A 22,287-nucleotide genomic window follows, 5' to 3' on the forward strand; every position below is an offset into this window, starting at 1 on the left:
CAGTGGGAGAATGGCAGAGTAAGTACTTAGGTTAATTTGATTTTTTTTTTTTTTAAATACAGACATATAGTGTGAGATCTGCTGTCACCATCAAATACAGTGGTACCTCCGGTTACGTACTTAATTCGTTCTGGAGGTCCGTTCTTAACCTGAAACTGTTCTTAACCTGAAGCACCACTTTAGCTAATGGGGCCTCCTGCTGCTGCCGCGCCACCTCTGTGCGATTTCTGTTCTCATTCTGAAGCAAAGTTCTTAACCTGAGGTACTATTTCTGGGTTAGCGGAGTCTGTAACCTGAAGTGTATGTAACCTGAAGTGTATGTAACCCGAGGTACCACTGTAGTTTTTAATTAACCCAACCAATAATTTATTTAGGTGGGGAATTTGTATCCCATGTCTCTGCAAATGGGCACCAAGGAAGCTTCCAGCAGAAATCAAAAGCAGTACTGGTGGAACACAAGCCAATTTAGCTAGATCACAAAAAACAACAACAGCTCCAGCATTAGAAACCAACCAACCGGCCACCCCCAAAACAACAGATCCCGGTTAAATGGTGCTGAAACTAGAAAAGAATAACACCTTTGTCACCTGGAATCTTGAAGTAGGTGCTAGATAAGGATCTGGTGAGGAAATTTGAAAATTATGGGGTGGCACAATTGAAAAGGCCGATCCTATGCTTAGATGGAAGTGCACAGAATCCAAGAAGTGATTCCTAGGAACAGAAACAGGGCCAGCCCAATACATTTTCCTCTCTGAAGCAAAGGGCAGGAGAAGAAAACGAGCTTGCCAGATAAGGTCTGTGGCCCATATAATCACCTTCCTGTTCTCACAGTGGCCAACAAGATGCCCATGGGAAGCCAGCAAGCAGGAACTGAGTTCAACATCACTCGCCTCACCTGCAATTCCCAGCAAGTGGTATTCAGATGGCCACTGCCTCCAACTATGGAGCAGAATATAGACATCACAACTAGCAGCCTTATCCTCCATGATTTCCATTAATACTCTTTTAAAGTGACCATCGCTGCCTCTTGTGGGAGTGAATTCTATAGCTGACCTACAAAGGACTTCCTTTTGCTTGTCCCGAATCTTCCATCATTCATTTCTTTGGATGAAGATGAGTTTAGATTTGTAACCTGCTCTGGGCCCTGGTAGTGAAGGGCAGTTAATACTAATAACAGATCTGGGTTTGCCAAACTTTTTTTGACCTACAGGCAGATTTGCAAGTTGGAGAAACTTATAGGTGCTACACACCCACTGCAACCAAGCAAATGCTGCTCCCTATTCTATGAGTGGGACGCAGGTGGCGCTGTGGGTTAAAGCCTCAGCGCCTAGGGCTTGCCGATCGAAAGGTCGGCGGTTCGAATCCCTGCGGCGGGGTGCGCTCCCGCTGCTCGGTCCCAGCGCCTGCCAACCTAGCAGTTCGAAAGCACCTCCGGGTGCAAGTAGATAAATAGGGACCGCTTACCAGCGGGAAGGTAAACGGCGTTTCCGTGTGTGGCTCTGGCTCACCAGAGCAGCGATGTCACGCTGGCCACGTGACCCGGAAGTGTCTCCGGACAGCGCTGGCCCCTGGCCTCTTAAGTGAGATGGGCGCACAACCCCAGAGTCTGTCAAGACTGGCCCGTACGGGCAGGGGTACCTTTACCTTTACCTTTATTCTATGAGTGGCAATAGAATGCCTCTCTTAAGCCTTATTTCACCCTGAGAAAATGAACCATGTAGGCATCAGGGAAGGCTGCTTTGGCCACATCTGCCCTCACAGGCACCGTGCTGGTGTGTGTCCTGCTTCTAATAGTAATGTAAGGGATGCGGGTGGAACTGTGGTCTAAACCACTGATCCTCTTGGGCTTGCTGATCAGAAGGTCAGTGGTTCAAATCCCCATGATGGGTTGAGCTCCCGTTGCTCTGTCCCAGCTCCTGCCACCCTAGCAGTTCAAAAGCACACCAGTGCAAGTAGATAAAAAGGTACCGCTGTGGAGGGGAAGGTAAACGGCTTTTCTGTGCGCTCTGGTTTCTGTCACAGTGTCCCGTTGTTCCAGAAGCGGTTTAGGCCTGCTGGCCACATGACCCGGAAGGCTGTTTATGGACAAACACCAGCTCCCTTGGCCTGAAAGCGAGATGAGTGCCACAACCCCATAGTCGCCTTTGACTAGACTTAATCGTCTAGGGGTCCTTTACCTTTACCTCAATAGTAATGTCTATTAGTTGACTTGTTTGTGATAAGCCAGCTCTGCTGTGTTTGGGGACCTCCTTCTTATTCTTCTTTTCAGGCAGTCAGGCTGGACTTCTTCCCCAAAATCATGCCACCGGTTGGCTGCTGGACTGCAGATGTGATTCCAGCATTGTGACTCTAACATTTAGAGGAGGGCAGGAAGGGAGAAATCACCCTGATCTGTGGATAGAGGGCTCTGACTCAGGAATAGAGCAGGGGGTTGGACTAGATGACCCTGGGGGTCTCTTCCAGCTCTATGGTTCATATAATATCTGAAGCTCTGGAGAGCTGCTGCCAGTCAGGGTAGGCAATGCTGAGCTAGATGGACCAGAGGCCTGACTCAGTGCATGGCAGCTTTCTTTGCTGTGCTGGTTTTTGGGTGGATCTTCTGGGTTTCAAAGCCCTCCTGGTGCGCAGCACATTATCCTCTTTCTAACAATCTGGCAGTTAGAGACACAACAGGTGCCGCAGAGAAATCTAATCCTTCTCTTTGTCTGGGCTCCCAATCTGCAAAATAGGGATGACGGCATTTCTTTGCTCTTGTTAAATATGAAGAAAGAGGCTATTTTGGTTGGTCGTGGCTGGGATGTATTGTGGCAAAGCACAAAGAATCCCAGGAGCCGGATTGAAAGTGCTGGGTGTGGTTTTGTTATTTCACTGATTATCATTTTGTCCAGAATTTGCTCCCGAGAAGCTCACAGAGGTTCATATGCTCCCCTGTTTCATCCTCACAGCAGCCTTGTGAGGTAGGCTATGTAGTCCAAGGCCATCCAGTCTGCTTTATGGCTCAGTGGGGATTTCAGCCTGGCTCTCTCCACTCCTAGTCTAGCCCTCTTGCTGCTACATCTGTGGTGGGGATGTTGCTGGACTTCCATCAGCCCCAACCAGAAAGACGAATGGTCCAGGATCGTGGGAGTTGTTGTCCAACAACATTTGGAGGGTCAGTTGTTCCCCACCCTCTACACTACAACATCCTAGCTTACACACATGTACTTGACACAAAAGGGTGTGGATTTTCACACCCACCAACCCACCCACATCCACCCACCACCATAGATTCTTTGGGGACAGCTGTGGAAAGCTCTCCTAGTGCTTTCTTTACTAAACTTTATCTTTTTTTATTAAAAAAACCCCAACAACAAACTTGAAACGTTGTTCCTGGCAAATGGAGGCAGTATCACCTCCACAATTTGCAGAAGGGATGAGCAGACTGTGCTCTGTTTTTCCTGAAAACGAGAAGGAATCATTGCTCTGAAGCACAATTCATTTTGAAGGCTGGCCTGCCTTTCCAGAAAAGGAGTGGATCCACAGCAGATGTGGCACATGACTCACACGAGCCTTATCTTAACCCTTAGTGTCATTTTCCATGCATACATACATATTATTATTAATTGTTGTTGTTGTTGTTGGACTCCATTTCCCATCAGCCCCAGCCAGCATGGTTGTTGGCCACGGATGATGGGAGTTGTAGTCCAGCAATATCTGGAGGGCTTCCTACCCCAATCTTACACGGAGGCAGGCGTGCCTACTCTAGGGGGCAGAGGCATCTTCAGTCCCCTCAATATTCCTTAGCAGTGGGCTCCAGGAAGAGGCCAAACTGCTGAGCCAAGTGCAGCATCGAATGCAGGTGCTTCCTTAGTGTGCATGAGAAGGAGCTATAGCCATTGAAGCTGTGTGGGACTGGGCAAGGCCTCCTCCCGATGACACGCCTCCTCCCAGTGATAAGCGCATTGCTTGTGTGAAGTCACAGGTGTGCAATGCGTGTCGTGCATGCAATGTCGCAGCTGTGCACTGCACGCCACGCGTGTGACATTGCACACACCACTGAGACCCCAGTCTTTGGCTCGAGGTGTTCCTCTGCACGGAGGCATCTTCCTTCCTTCCTTCCTTCCTTCCTTCCTTCCTTCCTTCCTTCCTTCCTTCTTCATTTTTCCAAAAATCTATTTGTTAAAATGCCACTCTTGTTTGAAATAGCCTATCTCCTGCACCTGAGATAGCTGATTCCTTCAGGGTTCACTTTTCTTGGGTCATTATGTTCACAGGACAACTTCTCTCTCTCTCTGTCTCTCTCTCATCAGATGCCCTGGATTCCTGACATGCAAAGCCTTATTTCAGGGGTGGGTGTGTCCAGAAGCCATTAGTCTCTGCCTCCCCCTGCCGGCCAATGTCTGTAACAGGCAGTTCCATGCCATTCAAAAAAATGCTCCCTGTGAAGATCCCTCAACTTTGCCTCTTCTTATTTGCCCAGGATAATAATAAATCAGAAGAGCATGAGAGCGGCTTTGGGAGAGGATTCCAACCAGTTTTCTCATAAAAGTGCAGAGTCTGACTCAGAAAAAGCAGTGTGGGTGGTAGAATCTTCTTCTGTTAAAGAACCACTGAATGATGAGGGTTGAAGGTGAAGTTATTATTTTTAAAAAAGTTTTCTAATTCATTCTCTGTCGTTTTTGGGGTTGTTCCCACATAGAGGTGCCTATTGAATTGGCCTCTGCTAGATCCTGCCCTAGATTTTGCGGTTTCATGTAAGAGGAACGCAAAACAGGAAGCCTGCTTCTTCTGAGTCATACCATTGTGGCTGCCCAGGATTTCTGACAGGATCTTTCCTAGCCCAAGCTGGAGATGCCAGGGACTAAGCTTGAGACCCTCTGCATGCAAAGCAGATTCTTCCCCACAGAACTATGGTCCTTTCCCTATTACTGCTGCCTCAGCAGAGAGTCAGTGTGGTGTAGTGGTTAAGAGCGGTGGACTCGTAATCTGGTGAACCGGGTTCGCATCTCCGCTCCTCCACATGCAGCTGCTAGGTGACCTTGGGCTAGTCACACTTTTTTGAAGTCTCTCAGCCCCACTCACCTCACAGAGTGTTTGTTGTGGGGGGGAAGGGAAAGGAGAATGTTAGCCGCTTTGAGACTCCTTTGGGTAGTGATAAAGCGGGATATCAAATCCAAACTCTTCTTCTTCTTCTCTTCTTCTTATGAAGACCTCTTTTGACCCAGACTTTCCCTGACCCACCAGATTGCAATCTGTTCTATGTGCACGGATCCTTCCTATCTCATTTTATTTGCTTTTGTATGTTTTTATACCATGGCTTTTATGCTCTTAGGTTCTTTTAACGGATATTGTGCTTCTATTGTACGTAGTGTACACTGCTTAGACATCATTAAACAAAATATTCAGTGGTTTGGAAACACTTCTAAATTATCAATAAGCAAACAAATTTCAGATTTATTAATAAGGCAACCAAGTACAGATTGTAGCTAAACAGAAACATATTAGCATAAACCAGGCATAGGCAAACATCTGGCTGGGTTTCCCCAGACACGCTGGGCGGCTTCCAACAAAATATTAGAAAACAATAATCTATTAAACATTAAGAGCTTCCCTAAACAGGGCTGCCTTCAGATGTCTTCTAAAAGTCAGATAGTTGTTTATTTCTTTGACATCTGGTGGGAGGGCGTTCCACAGGGCGGGTGCCACTACTGAGAAAGCCCTCTGCCTGGTTCCCTGTAACGTGGCTTCTTGCAGCAAGGAAACCACCAGAAGGCCCTCGGCGCTGGACCTCAATGTCCGGGCAGAATGATGGGGGTGGAGATGCTCCTTCAGGTATCTTGGGCCGAGGCCACTTAGGGCTTTAAAGGTCAACACCAACATTTTGAATTGTGCCTCGGAAATGTACTGGGACCCAATGTAAGTCTTTCAAGAACAGTGTTATGTGGTCTTGGCGGCCGCGCCCAGTCACCAGTCTAGCTGCCGCATTCTGGATTAGTTGTAGTTTCCAAGTCACCTTCAAAGGTAGCCACACATAGAACACATTGCAGTCGTCCAAGCGAGAGATAACTCATGGGAGTTGGAGTCCACCAGCATCTGGAGGACCTTTGCTTCCCCATTCCTGCCACAGATGTGTCTTCTTTCTTGCTCCGTGAAGGCAACAGAGCATCCTTTCTCCCTCCTTTCCTCTCTCAGTCCTCTCTGTTCTCTCTCGCAGGGAGAGCCTCTGGATGCGACCCCTTCCACGTCAATGAATAACGAACTGGAAGTTCCCGTCAGCGGGGACTTTGAAATCCGTGAGGAGGAGGAGGTGGCAGCTCAGACAGAGCTCAGCAATGAAGTGGTTGCCCTGGTTACCCCAGCAGCCGGGCCAGTGCTGAGGAAGAATGCTGAGCCGGGGCTTGTAGACAATACAATAGAATCCGGGAACTCGGCTGCGCAGCTCCCCCAGAAAAACATCCTGGAAAGGAAAGAGGTCCTCATAGGTAGGTACTTATTCTGAGGTGAAATGGGTGTTTTAAATCAGGCCTGGGGAACTTTTGGCCCTCCAGATGTTGCTGAACTTCAGCTCCCATCATCCCCAACAAGCATGGTCAATGGGCAAGGATGATGGGTGTTTTAATCCAGCAAAATCTGGAGGACCAAAGGTTCCCCATACCTGTTTAAAATGGCTTTATAATTACATTTTACTGATTCTGTCTTGTTATGCATATATATATATATATATATATATATATATATATATATATAGTCTTTGAGCAGAGGTTTTTTGTTTTTAAAAGCAGGTTAGTTGTCTTTTGATGTTTTCTATCCCATCTTTAAGGGACGCGGGTGGCGCTGTGGGTAAAAGCCTCAGCGCCTAGGACTTGCCAATTGAAAGGTCGGCGGTTCGAATCCCTGCGGCGGGGTGGGCTCCCGTCGTTCGGTCCCAGCGCCTGCCAACCTAGCAGTTCGAAAGCACCCCCGGGTGCAAGTAGATAAATAGGGACTGCTTACTAGCGGGAAGGTAAACGGCGTTCCGTGTGCTGCGCTGGCTCGCCAGATGCAGCTTGTCACGCTGGCCACGTGACCCAGAAATGTCTGCGGACAGCGCTGGCTCCCGGCCTCTAGAGTGAGATGAGCGCACAACCCTAGAGTCTGTCAAGATGGCCCGAACGGGCAGGGGTACCTTTACCTTTACCTTTATCCCACCTTTATGCCATGGTGGAACCCAAGACAATGTAGATGTGGTTTCCTGGTGGTCAGTCAAATAAGTACTGAGCAGACCCAGACCTGTTTAGCTTCAGCAAGGTGGTGGCCCCATGTTCCTTCAGACCATATGCCCACCACATGTCCCCAATTGCTTCCTTGCTTACCAATTCATTATTTGGCTTATTTCAATTCGGTCTTTTGGATGACAAAATGAAGAACTTTAAGAAGAGCCTTGCTGGATGAGTTCACATGGCCTTTCCAGTCTAGCATTCTGTTCCCTGCAGCAGCCAATCAGATTATTCTAGGAAGCCCAGAAGCAGGGCATAAAGGCAATATCCCTTCCTCACTGTTTGCAACCCCCTGCACTGCTTCCAATTGCATTTTGTGTGTCTGTCTGTGTGTGTGTGTGTGTGTGTGTGTGTGTGTGTGTGCAATTGGAATGAAGGGATTGTCATGCTGCCGCTGGACTTGAAGGTTCCATTTAACAACCACAGCTAATAGCAGCTAATAGGTATCTTCCCCTCCATAGGTTTCTTTACAATCTAGTCTATGACTGCATTCATAGGACAGTTTATTCTGTTTCCCTGACATTTCCTGAACTGTTAATTTTTGCATTGTAGTTGAGCTTTCCAGAGACATAAAAACCGCTTCTGGAAATATAGTGGAATATAGCAAAAGTTTAGCACTCATTTCCAGGTTAATAACTTCTAGGGGGATAAAACAAACAAAACATTCGTCCAGAAAAATCACAGGAGTAAAGGGACAGAATTTGGGGTGGTATACTGGTCTATAGTTCTTTTCTGTTGTTTTCACGGGGGAACAGAAACACGCATATGCGGAAAAGAAGGGTGAGTGGCAAATGAAATTTAGTGTAACATGCTGGTATATTGATAAAAAAAAAAAAACACCGTTCCATAACAGGTACTGCATTGGAAAAGGAACACTGGAAGTGTCAGCATTAAGATCAGCAAAACTAATGCAATATTTCCCACATCTGAATATAACTTACAAATGCAGTAGAGAGGGCTTTGACATGCTAGAATGGATTGTACCACTACTGATTGCAGTGTGTGTGTTGCCATTTTGAATGCTGCTCCCCTGTCCACTTTTTTAAAACAAACAAAACAAAACAAAACACTCTCCATGTAAATAGAAAATAGCATGCAGGAGGTGGTCTCGAATTCACCAAGAATCAAGGTATACCAGGGGAGCATTCTGGAATAGGACCCCCACTTCCCCCCCCTGAAATGGTGCTGCCTCAGATAGCGAGGGACCAAAAAGCTCAGTCTGTGAATATTCACACAGAAGGTTCCCCATTTAATCCCAGCCATTTCCAGTTTTGAAAAAGGACTGTAAATGTTACCTTTGTAGTTTCTACACCCACCCACACCCATCTCCATCCTGCTATCCCGGCAAGCGAGAGCGTAATAGTCCATGTTCAAGGACGCATTTCATTTCAACCTGACAAAAGGGCCCAAGGAAGGTGCAAAACAAGGCTGGTGAGGAGTGTGGCCCTGGGGGGAAGAGGGGCATGGCCTCAGGAGAGTCTGAGCTTACTGGACCTGAGCTGCTCCACCCCTGTCCTGGAGGAGGGGCACATCCTTCTGAGATATTACTGACTCTGCATCTTCTGCTGTCTTCTTTACAGCCGTGATTGTGGGCGGGGTCGTTGGAGCTCTCTTTGCTGCCTTCCTGGTGATGCTGCTAATCTACCGGATGAAAAAGAAGGACGAGGGGAGCTATACCTTGGAGGAGCCAAAGCAGGCGAGTGTCACGTACCAAAAACCCGACAAGCAGGAGGAATTCTATGCATAAATCAGTGCCTCGCCACCTCTTTTTCTGTCCCGATGCCGTCCTTTTTTTAAGAAACAGAAACAAAAAAACAAAAAAATCTCTCTTATTATTATTCACCCAGCCTCTTTTCTCTCTCTTCTAATCAAGTCTGTGAATTTTAACAAAGAAGCCTAGAAGAAACCGACAGTTTTTTAAAAAAAGTATCATGTATGTTATTTGCTTTTAAAAAGGAAAGGGGAAGGTTGAATCAGAAAGCATCAGAGCGTGGAGCAAAGAGTGAACTCCTGGCTGGATGAACGCTTGAGTTAGCACCTCTGCCAGGAACGGTCTCAATTCACACCTCCCTCAGGTCTAGAGCCTTGACTTCTTTTGTTTCGAATGAGGTGGTCAGTTTTGGTTTCTGGCACTTTGCAGCACTCTTCAAGGCGAGATCTTTTTTGACTCGCTGACTCCGCTCGACTACAAGTGCAAGGAGACACAACATCTGATCATCCAGGCTGCTCACAGCTCCCTCCTGCAATCAGTCAGTTGCGATGGACATTTTAATTGCTTCATTGGAGATCTCACATGGTCCACAGAGAGACCTTTTCCCAGCTGTGCATTGTTTCCTTGCTGAGAGCACCTCCCTTCCTCCCATTCCTACTCACAACCTCCACTTTGAAACTATCTCCCTACAGAAGGACCATCCTAGGCTTGCAGAGGTTTCCGGTTAAACCTTATGCCCAGATTCATTCAGCTGGCTTTCACTGTGACCTTGAAGACTCAACTTGCATGGTATTGCAAGCTCAGGCAGATGACCAAGAAACACTTTTCTAAGACATTATTTGTGGGAAAACAGGGATACGTGTGGAAAAGGCAAGCTTTTTTCTGAAGTCTGTAGGAAATAGATAATGTGTCACATTTCTCAACCAGTGGTGTGGGTCCTTTCCTTCTTTATAAGGGTATGGGGGAATATGGGGGAAGGGAGAAGGACAACATGAGTCCATGATCTGCTGCAGCAGATCTTTGGTTCCATATAACTCTGTAAATAAATGGAAGTGGTAAAAAGTTAATAAACACCAGTGCTCAACTGTTGGGGTGAAACCTGCATCTCCAAAGCAGGAATTTGTAGGTCAGCATCAAACTGGGGAGTGTGACATTTCACCCAAACCTTCCCTGTTAAAGCAGATGTAACATTTTCACTGGCAACGTAGTGCCGACCCACAGATTGGCAGATGACCTATGGCCCAAATGCCACAGAGGGACCAAATGGATAAATTGGCGATTGAACTGTATGCAATAAAAATGAAGGCAAGTAAAGATGAATGTTCACTCTTACATATCAGAAAGCCAAGGGTACTAAAAAAAAAAAAAAAAAAAAACCAATATGGGCGGGGAAAATGCAATTGAAAACCACCAATGGGTGATAAGGGTGTTTTAAATTATGCATCACTAATAGGATGCTATTGCAAGGTGCCAATATGTACTGGCAAATGCCCCTTCAAATTGCATTGACTGAATGCTGTATACACACCTTGGCTGGAGCAGCAGGCCAGATGGTCACAGTTCAGAGATATATAAGTAAACAGAGGAAGATTCAGAGTTGAGCCACAAAGTTGCTACTGAGCTTGGCACATTGGATATACAAAGGAAAGCTGGGAACTCTCTTTAACTTTTCAAAAAGCAGGCTGGCAAAACCAGTAAAGGAAGTAGCAGAATGAACATATGGCAGCCTTTGCTAACCTGGTGCCCTCCAGGTGTTTTGGACAACAATTCCCATTGGCTGGGTGGGGATGATGGGAGCTGTTGTTTAAGACAGCTGACTTATAGCAACAAAATACATTTAACTTAGGCTGTGATCATATCAACACTTCCCTGGGAATATGCCCCCTTTAAGCCAATGGGACCTACTTCTGAGTCCATATGTATAGGATTTGGGATTAGAATGGGGCATGCATGCAGGTCCTGCCCACAATGTTCCCATGAGTATTGGATATACCTCTGATTTTTACACATTTAGTGCAATCAGGATACGCAACTGAGATGTGTGTAGAGGATTCTAACCTTGGAGGATTCTAACTATTGGGGAAGGGCCATGGCTTTGTGGTAGAGCACCTTACTTGCATGCAGAAAGAAAGTCCCAGGTTCAACCCCTGGCATTTCTGGGTAGGGATGAGGAGGACTCCCATCTGAAACCCCTGAAAGCTGCTGGCTGCCATCATAGACAATACTGAACTGGATGTACCAACCGTCCGACTCTGTGTAAGGTATGTTCAAGCAAAACCTAATGCTCAGTGTGCAAAAGTTGGGAGAGGGGGATATGGGAGCGGAGCACACTGGGGATGTGGGGGTGTAGTACCTGCAATTTGCTGCATAGTTCAAGCCAGGCATAGGCAAACTCAGCCCTCCAGATATTTGGGACTACAACTCCCATGATCCCTAGCTAACAGGACCAGTGGTCAGGGATGATGGGAATTGCAGTCACAAAACAGCTGGAGAGCCGAGTTTGCCTATGCCTGGTTTAAACCTTCACATGCTATTTTGAATATCTGAAGAGAACTGCTGCAATCTTAAGAACGCCTACTCAGCAGGACCAATTCCCAGGTAAGTATGCAGGATGATATACGCCAAGGAGGGGGAAAAATTGTTCTAGAAATAATTAGGGGTTTTTGAGGATGGGAAGCTGTGTAGCTGTCTGTTTCTGGAAGTTTTGATGGAGAAGTGTGCATGCACATCTATGAACAACAGCAAACAGATCATACCCCCCCCCAGCAAACCACAGTGAGAGCAAAGTTGACCCAACAGTATTTTTGTTCTCTGTGTTAAGGCAAAAAAGGGGGGGAAGGGGGGGCAAGAGTACATTGGAATCCCAAGGTGGTAATGCTGAACAAATGCAGATATGTCAACCCCAACCCACCATCAATATTGCCATTACACTAATCAACAATGGGAGGGGAATGAGGTTGGCAGTTTGCCTTCATGTAGGAATTGGTTCCAAAGAGTCAAGTTGCCTGTCTTGCTTACTCGTAGCCAGCACTGTGCTGCCTTGGTGTGTGTGAATAAGGGGGGCTGGTCTCCCATTCAGAAAACTTTGAAAATGTCGCCCATGTGCTGAAGGAAAAGGCTTCATGGTAGATTCTCAGGTTGTGCAATGAATAACCATAATTCATTCCAGCCTAGCTGAACCAGCAGATCTTGGCAATAACCTTCCGATCCTATTATTCTATTACAGCTACAAATCTCATTGTTCATGTTTCTTCTGGTCAGCTTAGCACTAGCCAATACAGTGCTCTCCAAATGCTGCCTGACTATAACTCCCATCGGCCCCAGTCGGCATAGCCAATGGTCAGGGATGATGGGTGTTGTAGTCCAACAGCATTGGTTACCTGTAGGTTATATTTCCTGCTGAATGTTAATATCTCAAAGGAAATGAAAGCAGCATCATTGAGCTTTTGTGATTGAAACTACTAAATCAGTTTAGCCCAGCAGTAGCCAATTTGGTACATTCCAGATATTATTGGACTCCAGCTCCCATCATCACAAACCATTGTCGATGCTGGCAGGGGCTGATGGGAGTTGGAATTCAACATTTGGTGGGAACCACATTGGCTACTCTTGAGTTAGTTCCAACCCCCATTAATTTCAGTGGTTGTATCCAATGTCAATCATTCTTAGGGTAGACTCACTGAAATTAATGGGTATGACAAATTTCGGTCCATTAATTTCATTGGATTTACTCTGAGTAGAAGTGAGTTGGATCCAACCCAATGCTTCCATAATCTTGTCACTTTTACTTTGAACTCCTGGGTGTCTTTAAAATTCTTCCAGCTTTACACCAATTATCCTCATGCATGCAGATTAGAAACTCTTGAGGAGCATCTTTGTGTCTGGTTTCTAATGGTTTTTACACTGATTTCCAATGTAATTCCATGCATGCTGACTCAGAAATAAGCCTCACTACATTCAAATGGGGCTCACTCCCTGATAATTGTGCCTAAAGACTTCAGCCTTTGTAATATATCTAAAGCACTGCAAGGTCCTACTAGTTTGCATGCAGAAAAGGAGACAAAGTCTAAGTAACTGGCAGTAAAAGCCGGAAATTTCATGCGGGGGGGGGAGAGATTAAAAAAATTCTCTTTAATATCTTGATTTTATTAAGGAGTTCTTTTTTTATAAATGCAGAAACTAGGTAATGCTTTTGCTGTATCTGTGACACTTTGAGACTCTGGGTGAGTTTATGCATTGATGGATCTGAGTTTAACTTTTATCCATGTGAGTTTTGATTATTGGTACTCACACTCATGAAAAGGACATATTGCCATAACTCTGGAGTAGCAATTCTCATCAGTAGTCACTTGCAGTCTGATGCAGCTTTTTCTGTAGTTGTATTTCTTTGTAAAAAATCTAGCGTCTCTTGGAAAACTGGAGAGGTTTATTAGGTCCTCCTAAAAGCCAATGAAGCAGCAGCTGTTTCCAAGGTATTGTCCTTCTTTCTAAGAGTATGCACATTCTATTAGGTGCCACTGTAGTGTTGTTTCCATAAGAAGCTAAGGCTGAACACAACTGCACTTTAGCGACACCTAGTGACAGAAGGTGAGCATTACAACAGTTACTTTTTAAGGGGCAGGGGAGATGCCTTTATGTGTTTAATCCCAGAGAAACAGTGCATGTTTAAAATAAGAATGCCTCTTAACGCAGGTAGCAATCAAAGACACACTTTGGTCACCAAACTTTGCTATTGCCGCTGTTATCTGACAACACAACATGCCTATTTGCTGTGGCAGAGTTAATGGAAATGTTCCAACACAAAGTTCTAAAATTAATTTTCTACAGGTTTCGACTCCTTTACTACATTAGAAAAGGGGATTCTTTGTAAATATAGAAACATGGCTGATTAAATTGGAGGAAGGAACTTCATCAATCTCTGTGATTGATTGATTGATTGATTGATTGATTCCACAACACCGTGAAAACTCAGCTCAGCGAAATGAGGAAATTGAAACAAAAGTGATTTGTTACGCAAAGATGTCCTTTTTCTGAGTGTGCCACTGTGCCAGCATGGCCAATGGTCAGGGAGGATGTTAGCCTGAAAGGTACCTGGTTGGGGGAAGGCATTAAAAGATAAAGGAAGGCAATCCAAATACAGCATGCTGTGAAGCATGCCATTCTGCCTAGAGAGCCACACAGTAGTCCTCATTCATTCCAATATACTCATTCAAACAGGGATGACTTCCTTTCCTGAAATGAAGAATGCTGATCTCAAGTGCTTTGTATATTGATGAGGACCTTTCTCCTTGAACAAAGGAGGGTGTATATTGTAATCAGTTCCTTGAGCAGCTAAAGCTTGCACTCCCTGGCTCATCAAAGACAAAAAGCGCATACCAGGAAATGTCTTCTTCACAAACATTCTACTGTAGGGGTAGGCAACAGGGTGTCATGCCAACATTGTTGGACTCCATCTCCCATCATTCCTGAGCATTGGCTGGAGCTAATGGAAGTTGGGAGTCCAACAACAACTGGAGATGCACCACTTTGCCTACCTTACTTCTATGTGATCCCGAAAGGTACATTAAAAATGGAATAAACATCAGCAGAAGCAACTCACATATACCTGGAAGTGCTTCTCAAAAGTTGTTTATATAACATCTGAGCAGTTTTAATGACCAAAGCATACACAGCTCATTGAACACTTTGGTCTGTCCTGGGATTACTGATTATGCTGTTAGCCTTTTTCTAAGGGCCAAAGTGAACAGGCAAAGGGAAACTGGAGTTAAACCAGTCCAACATCCTGAATTCTTTCTGATATTCTTCTGGCTTTGAAATAGTGGTCTGCAGTGTTCTGGTGCCTTTGCAATGTGGAGAAAAATGGATCCGTTCTCCACAATTTAGATGCTCTTTCTCAAAGCATGCATTTATTGCAAAGACTGGGAACCTGCTTCCTTCCATGTGTCGTTAAACTATAAGCCACATCAGCTCCAGACAGCATGGTTAAGAGTCAAGGATAATGGGAGTTGTAGTCTAGCAACATCTGGAGGGCCAAAACTTACCCACCTCTTTTCTATTGCAAAGCAATTGTATTTCCCTAGCAATCAAATATCTAATGTTCTTTCTGGAAACGTAAAATATTCTTCTCCTGCAAATCCATTGACTTTCTATGATGAAGGTTGATGGTTGCACGACAGCCAGTGTTGCCAGCTCTTGTGTGCTTTTTGCCTTCTCCCCTCTTGATCCTTTATCTTGATCCTCTAGATACTGGCTGAAATTTCCCACTCAAAAATGATCTCTGCAACAAAGCATGATCTCCTTTCATCCCACCAACCAAAGTTAATTGGCAATTTTGCTCCACTTAAAGATTAATGGGATGCTCTCTTCTCCTAGCTTGAAGACTTCAGAAGGCCTTCAGTTTCTTGGGAAAGGTCACTGCACTCCTATTACATAACGTTTTGCTTGAGTCTAACCAAGGGGCTTTGCTACAACCCTACTGAATGGATACCAACCACCTCCAGTTGGCAGAGGTTTGACTCTGGGGATGATGTGAATATGTTACGGTGTGTGTATGCATATGTGTGTATGTATATGTATGTAGTTAATGTATATATGTACATGTTTTTTGTATGTACATATAGATACACACACAATATTAATTTAAAATGTGTACAGAAGCAAGGAAGAACCCTGTTTATATTGGTGGGCACCAGGACATCTAAATTTTTCAAAGACGCTCAGCCGAGCAGATGACCGACAAGGGTAGATGAAGCTCCAGTTCCTTTTCCAGGAGGTCAAAATCACTATTAAGATGCACAAGGACCTGTAACAAAATGTTGCAGTGTGGAGTGTTTCTGTTCAGGGTTCCGGCCAGACAGCTATGCCCACTTCTTCCGTATTTCCATTTTTCCTTTTCCAGCTCTCTGACTGTTAGCCAGCAATGTTCAGTCTTTCTCGCTCATATCATTTCTCTATTTGTGTTCCCCTTCCCTAAATATTTCTTTGTACTTCCTCAAACTTTGGGGATTCCCCACCTCACCTGGTTGGCTCAGTTAAAGTTCATCTTGTGTTCCTAGATCTAAATCAATAAAGTTTGGAACATGAGGCAATTTTTTAGAAATGGTACCCCCAACTTCATAATATCTATAAAAATAAAGATCATTTGTGGACTTTTTAATGATACACAAGTCTCTGTTTGAAGCATCTTCCTTAAAGTGCAATCCTACACATGTCTATTGGAAAATAAATCCCACTGAGTTTAATGTAGGTGCAGGACGGCAGCCTAAATATGCCTCATGGCCAGGCCACACAATGAACACTATATAGGAGCCAAATCTGTGGCCCTTCAGATGTTGCTGGACTACAAATTCCATCATACATGGCTGGAGCTGGTCTGGGTTGGAATCCAGTGGAAGGTGAAAGGTTCTCCTGATACATCTGATTAAAGAAGTCTTCCTCAATCTGATGCCCTCAAGGTGTTATTGGACTCCCATCATCTCTGATCATTGAGCATGTTGGCTGGAGCTCATGAGAGTTGGAGTCCACCAAGCTTATCCAGAAGGTCATAACAGGTGCAAGCCCTTAGCGTTCAACTTTGAATACATTGTCATTGCCCCAAGATTTAGTGATGTCTGTGGGAGTTTCCTTGATTCTTTCCCCAAGGCCTCCAGAGCTGGAGTGCCACAGATGCAGCGTTGGTAGATGTGTTTGTGGCTGGGATCGAATATAATATCTTTACAATTGACAATCAAATCAGACTAAAAGCAAAAAAAGAGAGGGTGGTATCTGACTAAGTTACACTCAGAGTAGAGCTACCGAAATGAATGGACTTCAGCTAGTCGTGTCCATTCATTTTAATGGGCCTACTTTGAGTATGACAAGCTGCAATCCTAGCATCACTTAACCTGGATGTAAGTCATTGAATTCACTAAGACTTACTTCTGGGTAGACTTGGCTAGGATTGCATCCTGAAGTCAGCTACAACTCTTTTTCTGTACACTGTTTTATAAAACTGCTTTTTTAAAATAATTGCCAGTGCAACAGCCTGCTTGCTAGAACAACCTCATTGTTTTCTGTGTCTTCAAAGACAAAATCTGCCCCACTTGTCTTGTAAATAGGAACCCGTGTATAAAATTTCAATAAATAGATGAAAACAAAGCATTGATATCCACCAACCCCCCCAAAAAAATTGCCTCCTGGAGTGTTTTGACAAGCAAATAGATACCTCCGCAAGTCTCTTATGGGAGCTACAAATCACGGGATAATGGAAAAGTTTTAACGTTAGGCAAAATACCAAGTTGTGTACTATTCTGCTAATACGGGGGAGCAATGCATGTAAATATTTTTAAAGGTAAAACATGTCTTAAAATCATTTTTTTTTTGTATGTACATAACTCTTCTAGAGTTTAGTGCTGAAATTGCTATTTAGTGTCTGTTTTATGAATGGAGGGTGGGGAAACAAATAATAATAAAAATAATAAAAATGTTTAATTGTTTTTGTCCAGAGTTGATGGCCAAAACCTTAAAAAAATATTAAAAAATAATCTGCCAATGTAGCACTGTAATGGTAATGTCTATTTTTTTTATTACTCATGTGTTGTGCCCATTTACAAAAAGGAACAAAATAAACACAAATGTTCACATTGGAGTCTTTCCTTGAGTGTTTGTGTAATGATTTGGGGAGCAAGACAAAAGATATGTGGTTTCTCCATTGTAGAGTGGACTGCTATTTCGGGCAGTGGTGCCATTAGGGTAGGATTTCAGGGCACATGTCTAAGAATGGACAGATCAGTCTATTTTTCATGGTTTCTCATCCCTCCCCACCTTAAGTTGAATTCTCAACATTTCTGAACCGCTATGCCATTTTTATTTTTATTTAAATAAAAAGTCCTCAACAAAGCTTGTAGGAATTTTAGTGCAATATTCTCCTAATATACACATTTTCGTATGCAATTTTTGCCTTGTGTACACATTTGGGCAAGCCATTTCTCAGAACATAAAGCCTCTTTCCATGCCATTTTCACAAATATATGCATTTATATGCACAATATACCCTAACACATGCACTGTTGTATCCATTACTTGGCTGGAGAACTGCTCTGCAAAATTCAGAGGAGGGCAGATTTCAATGAATGGCTGTGTTTTTGTTTGTGAACGGTTTGGAAAAGTGTGAATTGGGGAGGTTCACCTTTAAATGCAATCTGAATTATATTTCTCCCCCGTCTCTATCTAAGGACAATGGATAGTTGACTTCATATACTGCAATGTATGTCATTTCCAACAATGTATATTGCACAATCTTTTTGGCACACTTTTCCCCAATAAACACTTTTGCATGCATTATTTGACAGGAGGATGGCTGCACAAAATCTGAGAGGTATTGAAGGACAGCTGTGTTTCAGCTTGCATATTGTTTTTGAAAGTCCAACCTAGGTAGGCTCACACTGAAATCCAAATTCAACCAAATTCCTCCCCCATCCCTACCAGAGTCCCACTCAGAGTGAGCAGGAGGTCCCCCAAAACACAGCAGGGCTGGCTTATCAAGTTTTGATGTGAGTTGAAGTAATACCTTCTAAAAAGTCCCCCCACCCTGCAAAAAAATTCAGCTCTAAGATGACCAAATTGTACCAATGATATCAGTTCCGGTCCCCTGAAATCAGGATTGTTATAGCAGCTACACCTGGAAACTGAAGAAACAGGCCACTTTAGGACTTGGGACCATACTTGGTGGTTCTGGTATGCTGTCATTTCCAATTGCCAACATTTAATAGCCTCGCAGCAACCAGAAGCTACACTATGGGGCACATTAAAGGACACGCTTTGGAAATATTGGCTAGCATTGCTTCTGGTGGAAGGGGCAAGTGACCCTGGGCTCTTTCAGGATGCAGGACTGAGGAATGTGGGAACCAAAGTTGGCTCTTCCATCTCATCCAATGCCCTTTGGGACTCTCATTGACTGTGGCTTGCACTCTTCCATCTTTTCCTGGGTTCGGCCTTCTTCCTCTTCTTCCTTTTCATCTCCTGCTTCTTCTCCCCTCCCGTTGGAAACAATGGGAAGGAATGAAAGGGTGCCAGTTCAAAGGTTGCTGTGGTTTAATCTCCAGTTTGAGGGTTTGTCATGATACTGGGAAGGCGTTGCATCCTTTGCATTCTCTGCACACCCCTAATTCACTCACAGAACACGTGCTTTTTGATGCTGGTGAAGTTGGAGCTCTGATGTCGTTGAGAAGGACCGCTGATGATTCTGTTGCAACTGGAGTAGGCGTGTAGGGATGGATGAATCCATCTCTTTCTGTTTCTGTTTTCCATCTTTCTCATCTTAATTTCAATGTCACATCCTTTCCACAACAGTCTGCATTGGGAAAAAACAAGTCATCACAGAAGCCCATCAGTTTCTCCCAGCAATACGCATTTTTCTATGCAATTTTTGCCTAATAAACATTTTAACAAGCAATTTCCCCTAATATATACATTTTCTGCACACATTCAGGAGAAGTGAGAATTTTGAAGGGTGACTATATTTTGACTTGCATGTTCTTACAGGATGTGCAAATTAGGTAGGTTTGCATTACTACTACTAAGCAATGTACAGTGGTACCTCGAGTTACAGATGCTTCAGGTTACAGACACTTCAGGTTACAGTACCTCGTGTTAAGAACTTTGCTTCAGGATGAGAACAGGAATTGTGCGGTGGTGGCGTGGTGGCGGCGGGAGGCCCCATTAGCTAAAGTAGTGCTTCAGGTTAAGAACAGTTTCAGGTTAAGAACGGACCTCCAGAACAAATTAAGTTCTTAACCCGAGGTACCACTGTATACTGAAAATGCATATCAAACTGAATTTCTTAGTGGGAGGGGAATCCAACATTGAAGTTCCCTCTCTAAAGTCAGAACTCTCAGGGAGATAGGGAGAAAGTGTTCTGTTGGTCTCTGGAATACCCTCTGGGGGTCTATAGGTTTGCTGAGCCAGGCTGTCAGTGTGGTGTAGTGGTTAGAGTGTCAAACTAGGACCCAGGAGACCAGGGTTCAAATCCCAACTAGGTCAGCACCCAAGATTTACATTGGTATGTTATAGTTGTAAATGTATGGTGTAGAGGGAGCCTCAGACATTCAGAAAACAGAATATGAAATGTAACACAGAATATTTCCTTTTTGGAGGTCACATCTCCATTGTTTTGCACTAAATACAAATGTGATGTATTTGCTCTCTGTTCCTCCATTCTTTAAAAGAACATTTTGTCATGGGACAGATTACTTTGAAATACCTGCTGTTGCCCCTACCCAAATTAGTCTAAGCTGTAGTCAACATCATTGGGGTTGGCTGATCAGTTGTTCCTTGGTTTTGTCAGCAGAGGGAACAGTTTAGCCAGCTAAAGGAAGTTAACAAAGATGCAACCTTTTTCGCAGAAAGCTTGAAAAGCCTGGTCAGGCAAGGGGAAGGAGGAGGAAACAATGGGGAATTTCGAGGAGGTAGTATTAATTTAGGATTGCTATTCTTGAATTTCTCAAGTCACCTGGATGAAAGGCAGGAACAACAACAACAACAGCAACAACAACAACAACAACAACAACAACAATTTATTTATACCCCACTCATCTGCCTGGGTTTCCGCTGCCACTCTGGGCAGCTCCCAAAAGAATATTGAAAACACAATAAAAGAGATAAACAAATATCTGACATTTAGAAGACATCAGAAAGCAGTCCTTTTTAGGGAAGTTTGACTGATGTATTAATGTCTTTTTTTATCTTTGTTGGAAGCTGCCCACAAGGGCTAGGGAAACCCAGCCTGATGGGTGGAGTATAAATAATAAATTATTATTAATAATATTACTATTATTGCTATTATTATTATTATTATTATTATTATTATTATTATTATATCAAACATGAAAAGCCTTCCTAAAGAGGACTGCCTTCAGGTGTCTTCTAAAAGTATGGTAGTTGTTTATTGTTGTTTATTTCATTGTCGTCTGATGGGGGGCGTTCTACAGCGCAGGCACCACTACCGAGAAGGCCCTCTGCCTGGTTCCCTGCAACCTCACTTCTCACAGTGCGGGAACTGCCAGAAGGCCCTCGTTGCTGGACCACAGGGTCTTGGCTGAACGATGGGGGTGGAGATGCTCCTTCAGGTATACTGGTGGGTCTACACCCAAGAAAGGCTCCCACCTGCTGCAGTCAGGATTCCCAGCTGAGGTGTGGGGCTTGGAGAGTGTCTTGCCTGAGGACCCTAAAAAATGCTGGAGTCGACACTGACTATACCAGGGGTGTAGGGACTAGTGGCCCTTCAGATTATGCTGGACAACAGCTCCTACTGCCTCAACCATTCACCATGCTTGCTGGGTCTGATGAGAATTGAGAGTCCTCCAACATCTGGAGGGCCAACAGGTCCCCTAACCCATGAGCTATATGGGCAAGTGATGTGACTTGGTAGAAAGGTGGTTCCCTATGTTCCATAACCTCCAAATTAAGAGAAATATTTGCATCAGTGATAAGATAGGAAAGATAGAGCTGCCATTGCAGGGGCAGAGTTCTACAGTCCTACTCCCATTGGCGGAGGAAGGTGTGGCCTGCCCCGGGTGACATCACCGCCCCGCCCCCGGGATGCTTGCCCCGCCCCCACAGGTGGCTCGTCGTGCCCCCGCGGATGGCTAGCTCCGCCTCCAGGTGCACAGCATGTGTGCCGCTCCAGGTGCTGGAGCAGCTATCTCTGCCTCTGCCTACTCCCATAAAGCCCTGGAACAATTCTGCACCCAGGGCAGTCTGCAAATGGTGAACCCACCTTTGCCATCCCCAGCCATGTTCAGGGGCTCCATTTCACCCTGCCCCCTTGTGGCGTTTGCCTATTCTTTGGGGATACGTTTGTATTGGGGAAGAGAAAGGGTTAATAGGTTGACCAATAAGAAAGCCCAGAGGCGGAGCCTACCTGATTTTGAGGCTCAGCCCAGAGGTTTTGACAGTTATATAGGTTGGTTCTTTTTTGTGGGGGGGAGGAGATAGAGGAGTCAGAGTGAGTTAGAGATAGGGACTGAGAGGGAAGAGAGTGACAGCGTTTCGAATATATTTAAAAACTTGTTTGTGATTGAAATAAACTTTAATCGTCATTGTTAACTCTACCTAAGACTCAGTCCTTCACTGAGTAGCCCTGGGTTTCCCCCCACAAAATTGGTGGCAGGGGAAGAATAAAGTAGTGGTGTACAGGTCAATAGTCCATGAAACGACCGGGGGCTCTGTACAAACCCACACCCCTTTTTGCCGCAAACACCTGAAATGTTTGTTTCAGTGATTTCCATCTCAGAATCCATTAGTTTCCCTAGGGGCTGTGCCCCAAGTTCCACCAGCACACAGGCTGGAAGTTTCCTTATACAG

At 44.6% G+C, this 22,287-nt stretch overlaps 1 protein-coding gene and 1 long non-coding RNA gene across 2 annotated transcripts in view; one reads left to right on the plus strand and one right to left on the minus strand.

Annotated features, from left to right (window-relative positions):
- SDC3 (syndecan 3) overlaps window positions 1-17,567 on the plus strand; it is a 109,968-nt gene extending 92,401 nt beyond the window's left edge. Inside the window, exons 4-5 of the mRNA XM_079986187.1 lie at window positions 6,194-6,461; window positions 8,816-17,567. Of these exons, the coding sequence (XP_079842313.1) occupies window positions 6,194-6,461; window positions 8,816-8,982 (435 nt within the window). The 3' untranslated portion in view covers window positions 8,983-17,567. The remainder of the gene's footprint in view (window positions 1-6,193; window positions 6,462-8,815) is intronic.
- LOC307221821 lies at window positions 11,607-21,741 on the minus strand. The gene is made up of 2 exons (XR_013841552.1): window positions 21,701-21,741; window positions 11,607-19,276 (listed from the first exon to the last, which is right to left on the minus strand). It is a non-coding gene; the product is annotated as an uncharacterized lncRNA (long non-coding RNA).
- Between the last annotated feature and the right edge of the window lie 546 nt (window positions 21,742-22,287).

Source organism: Podarcis cretensis (genome assembly GCF_951804945.1).
Source record: "Podarcis cretensis genome assembly, chromosome: 8".
Lineage (NCBI taxonomy): Eukaryota > Metazoa > Chordata > Lepidosauria > Squamata > Lacertidae > Podarcis > Podarcis cretensis.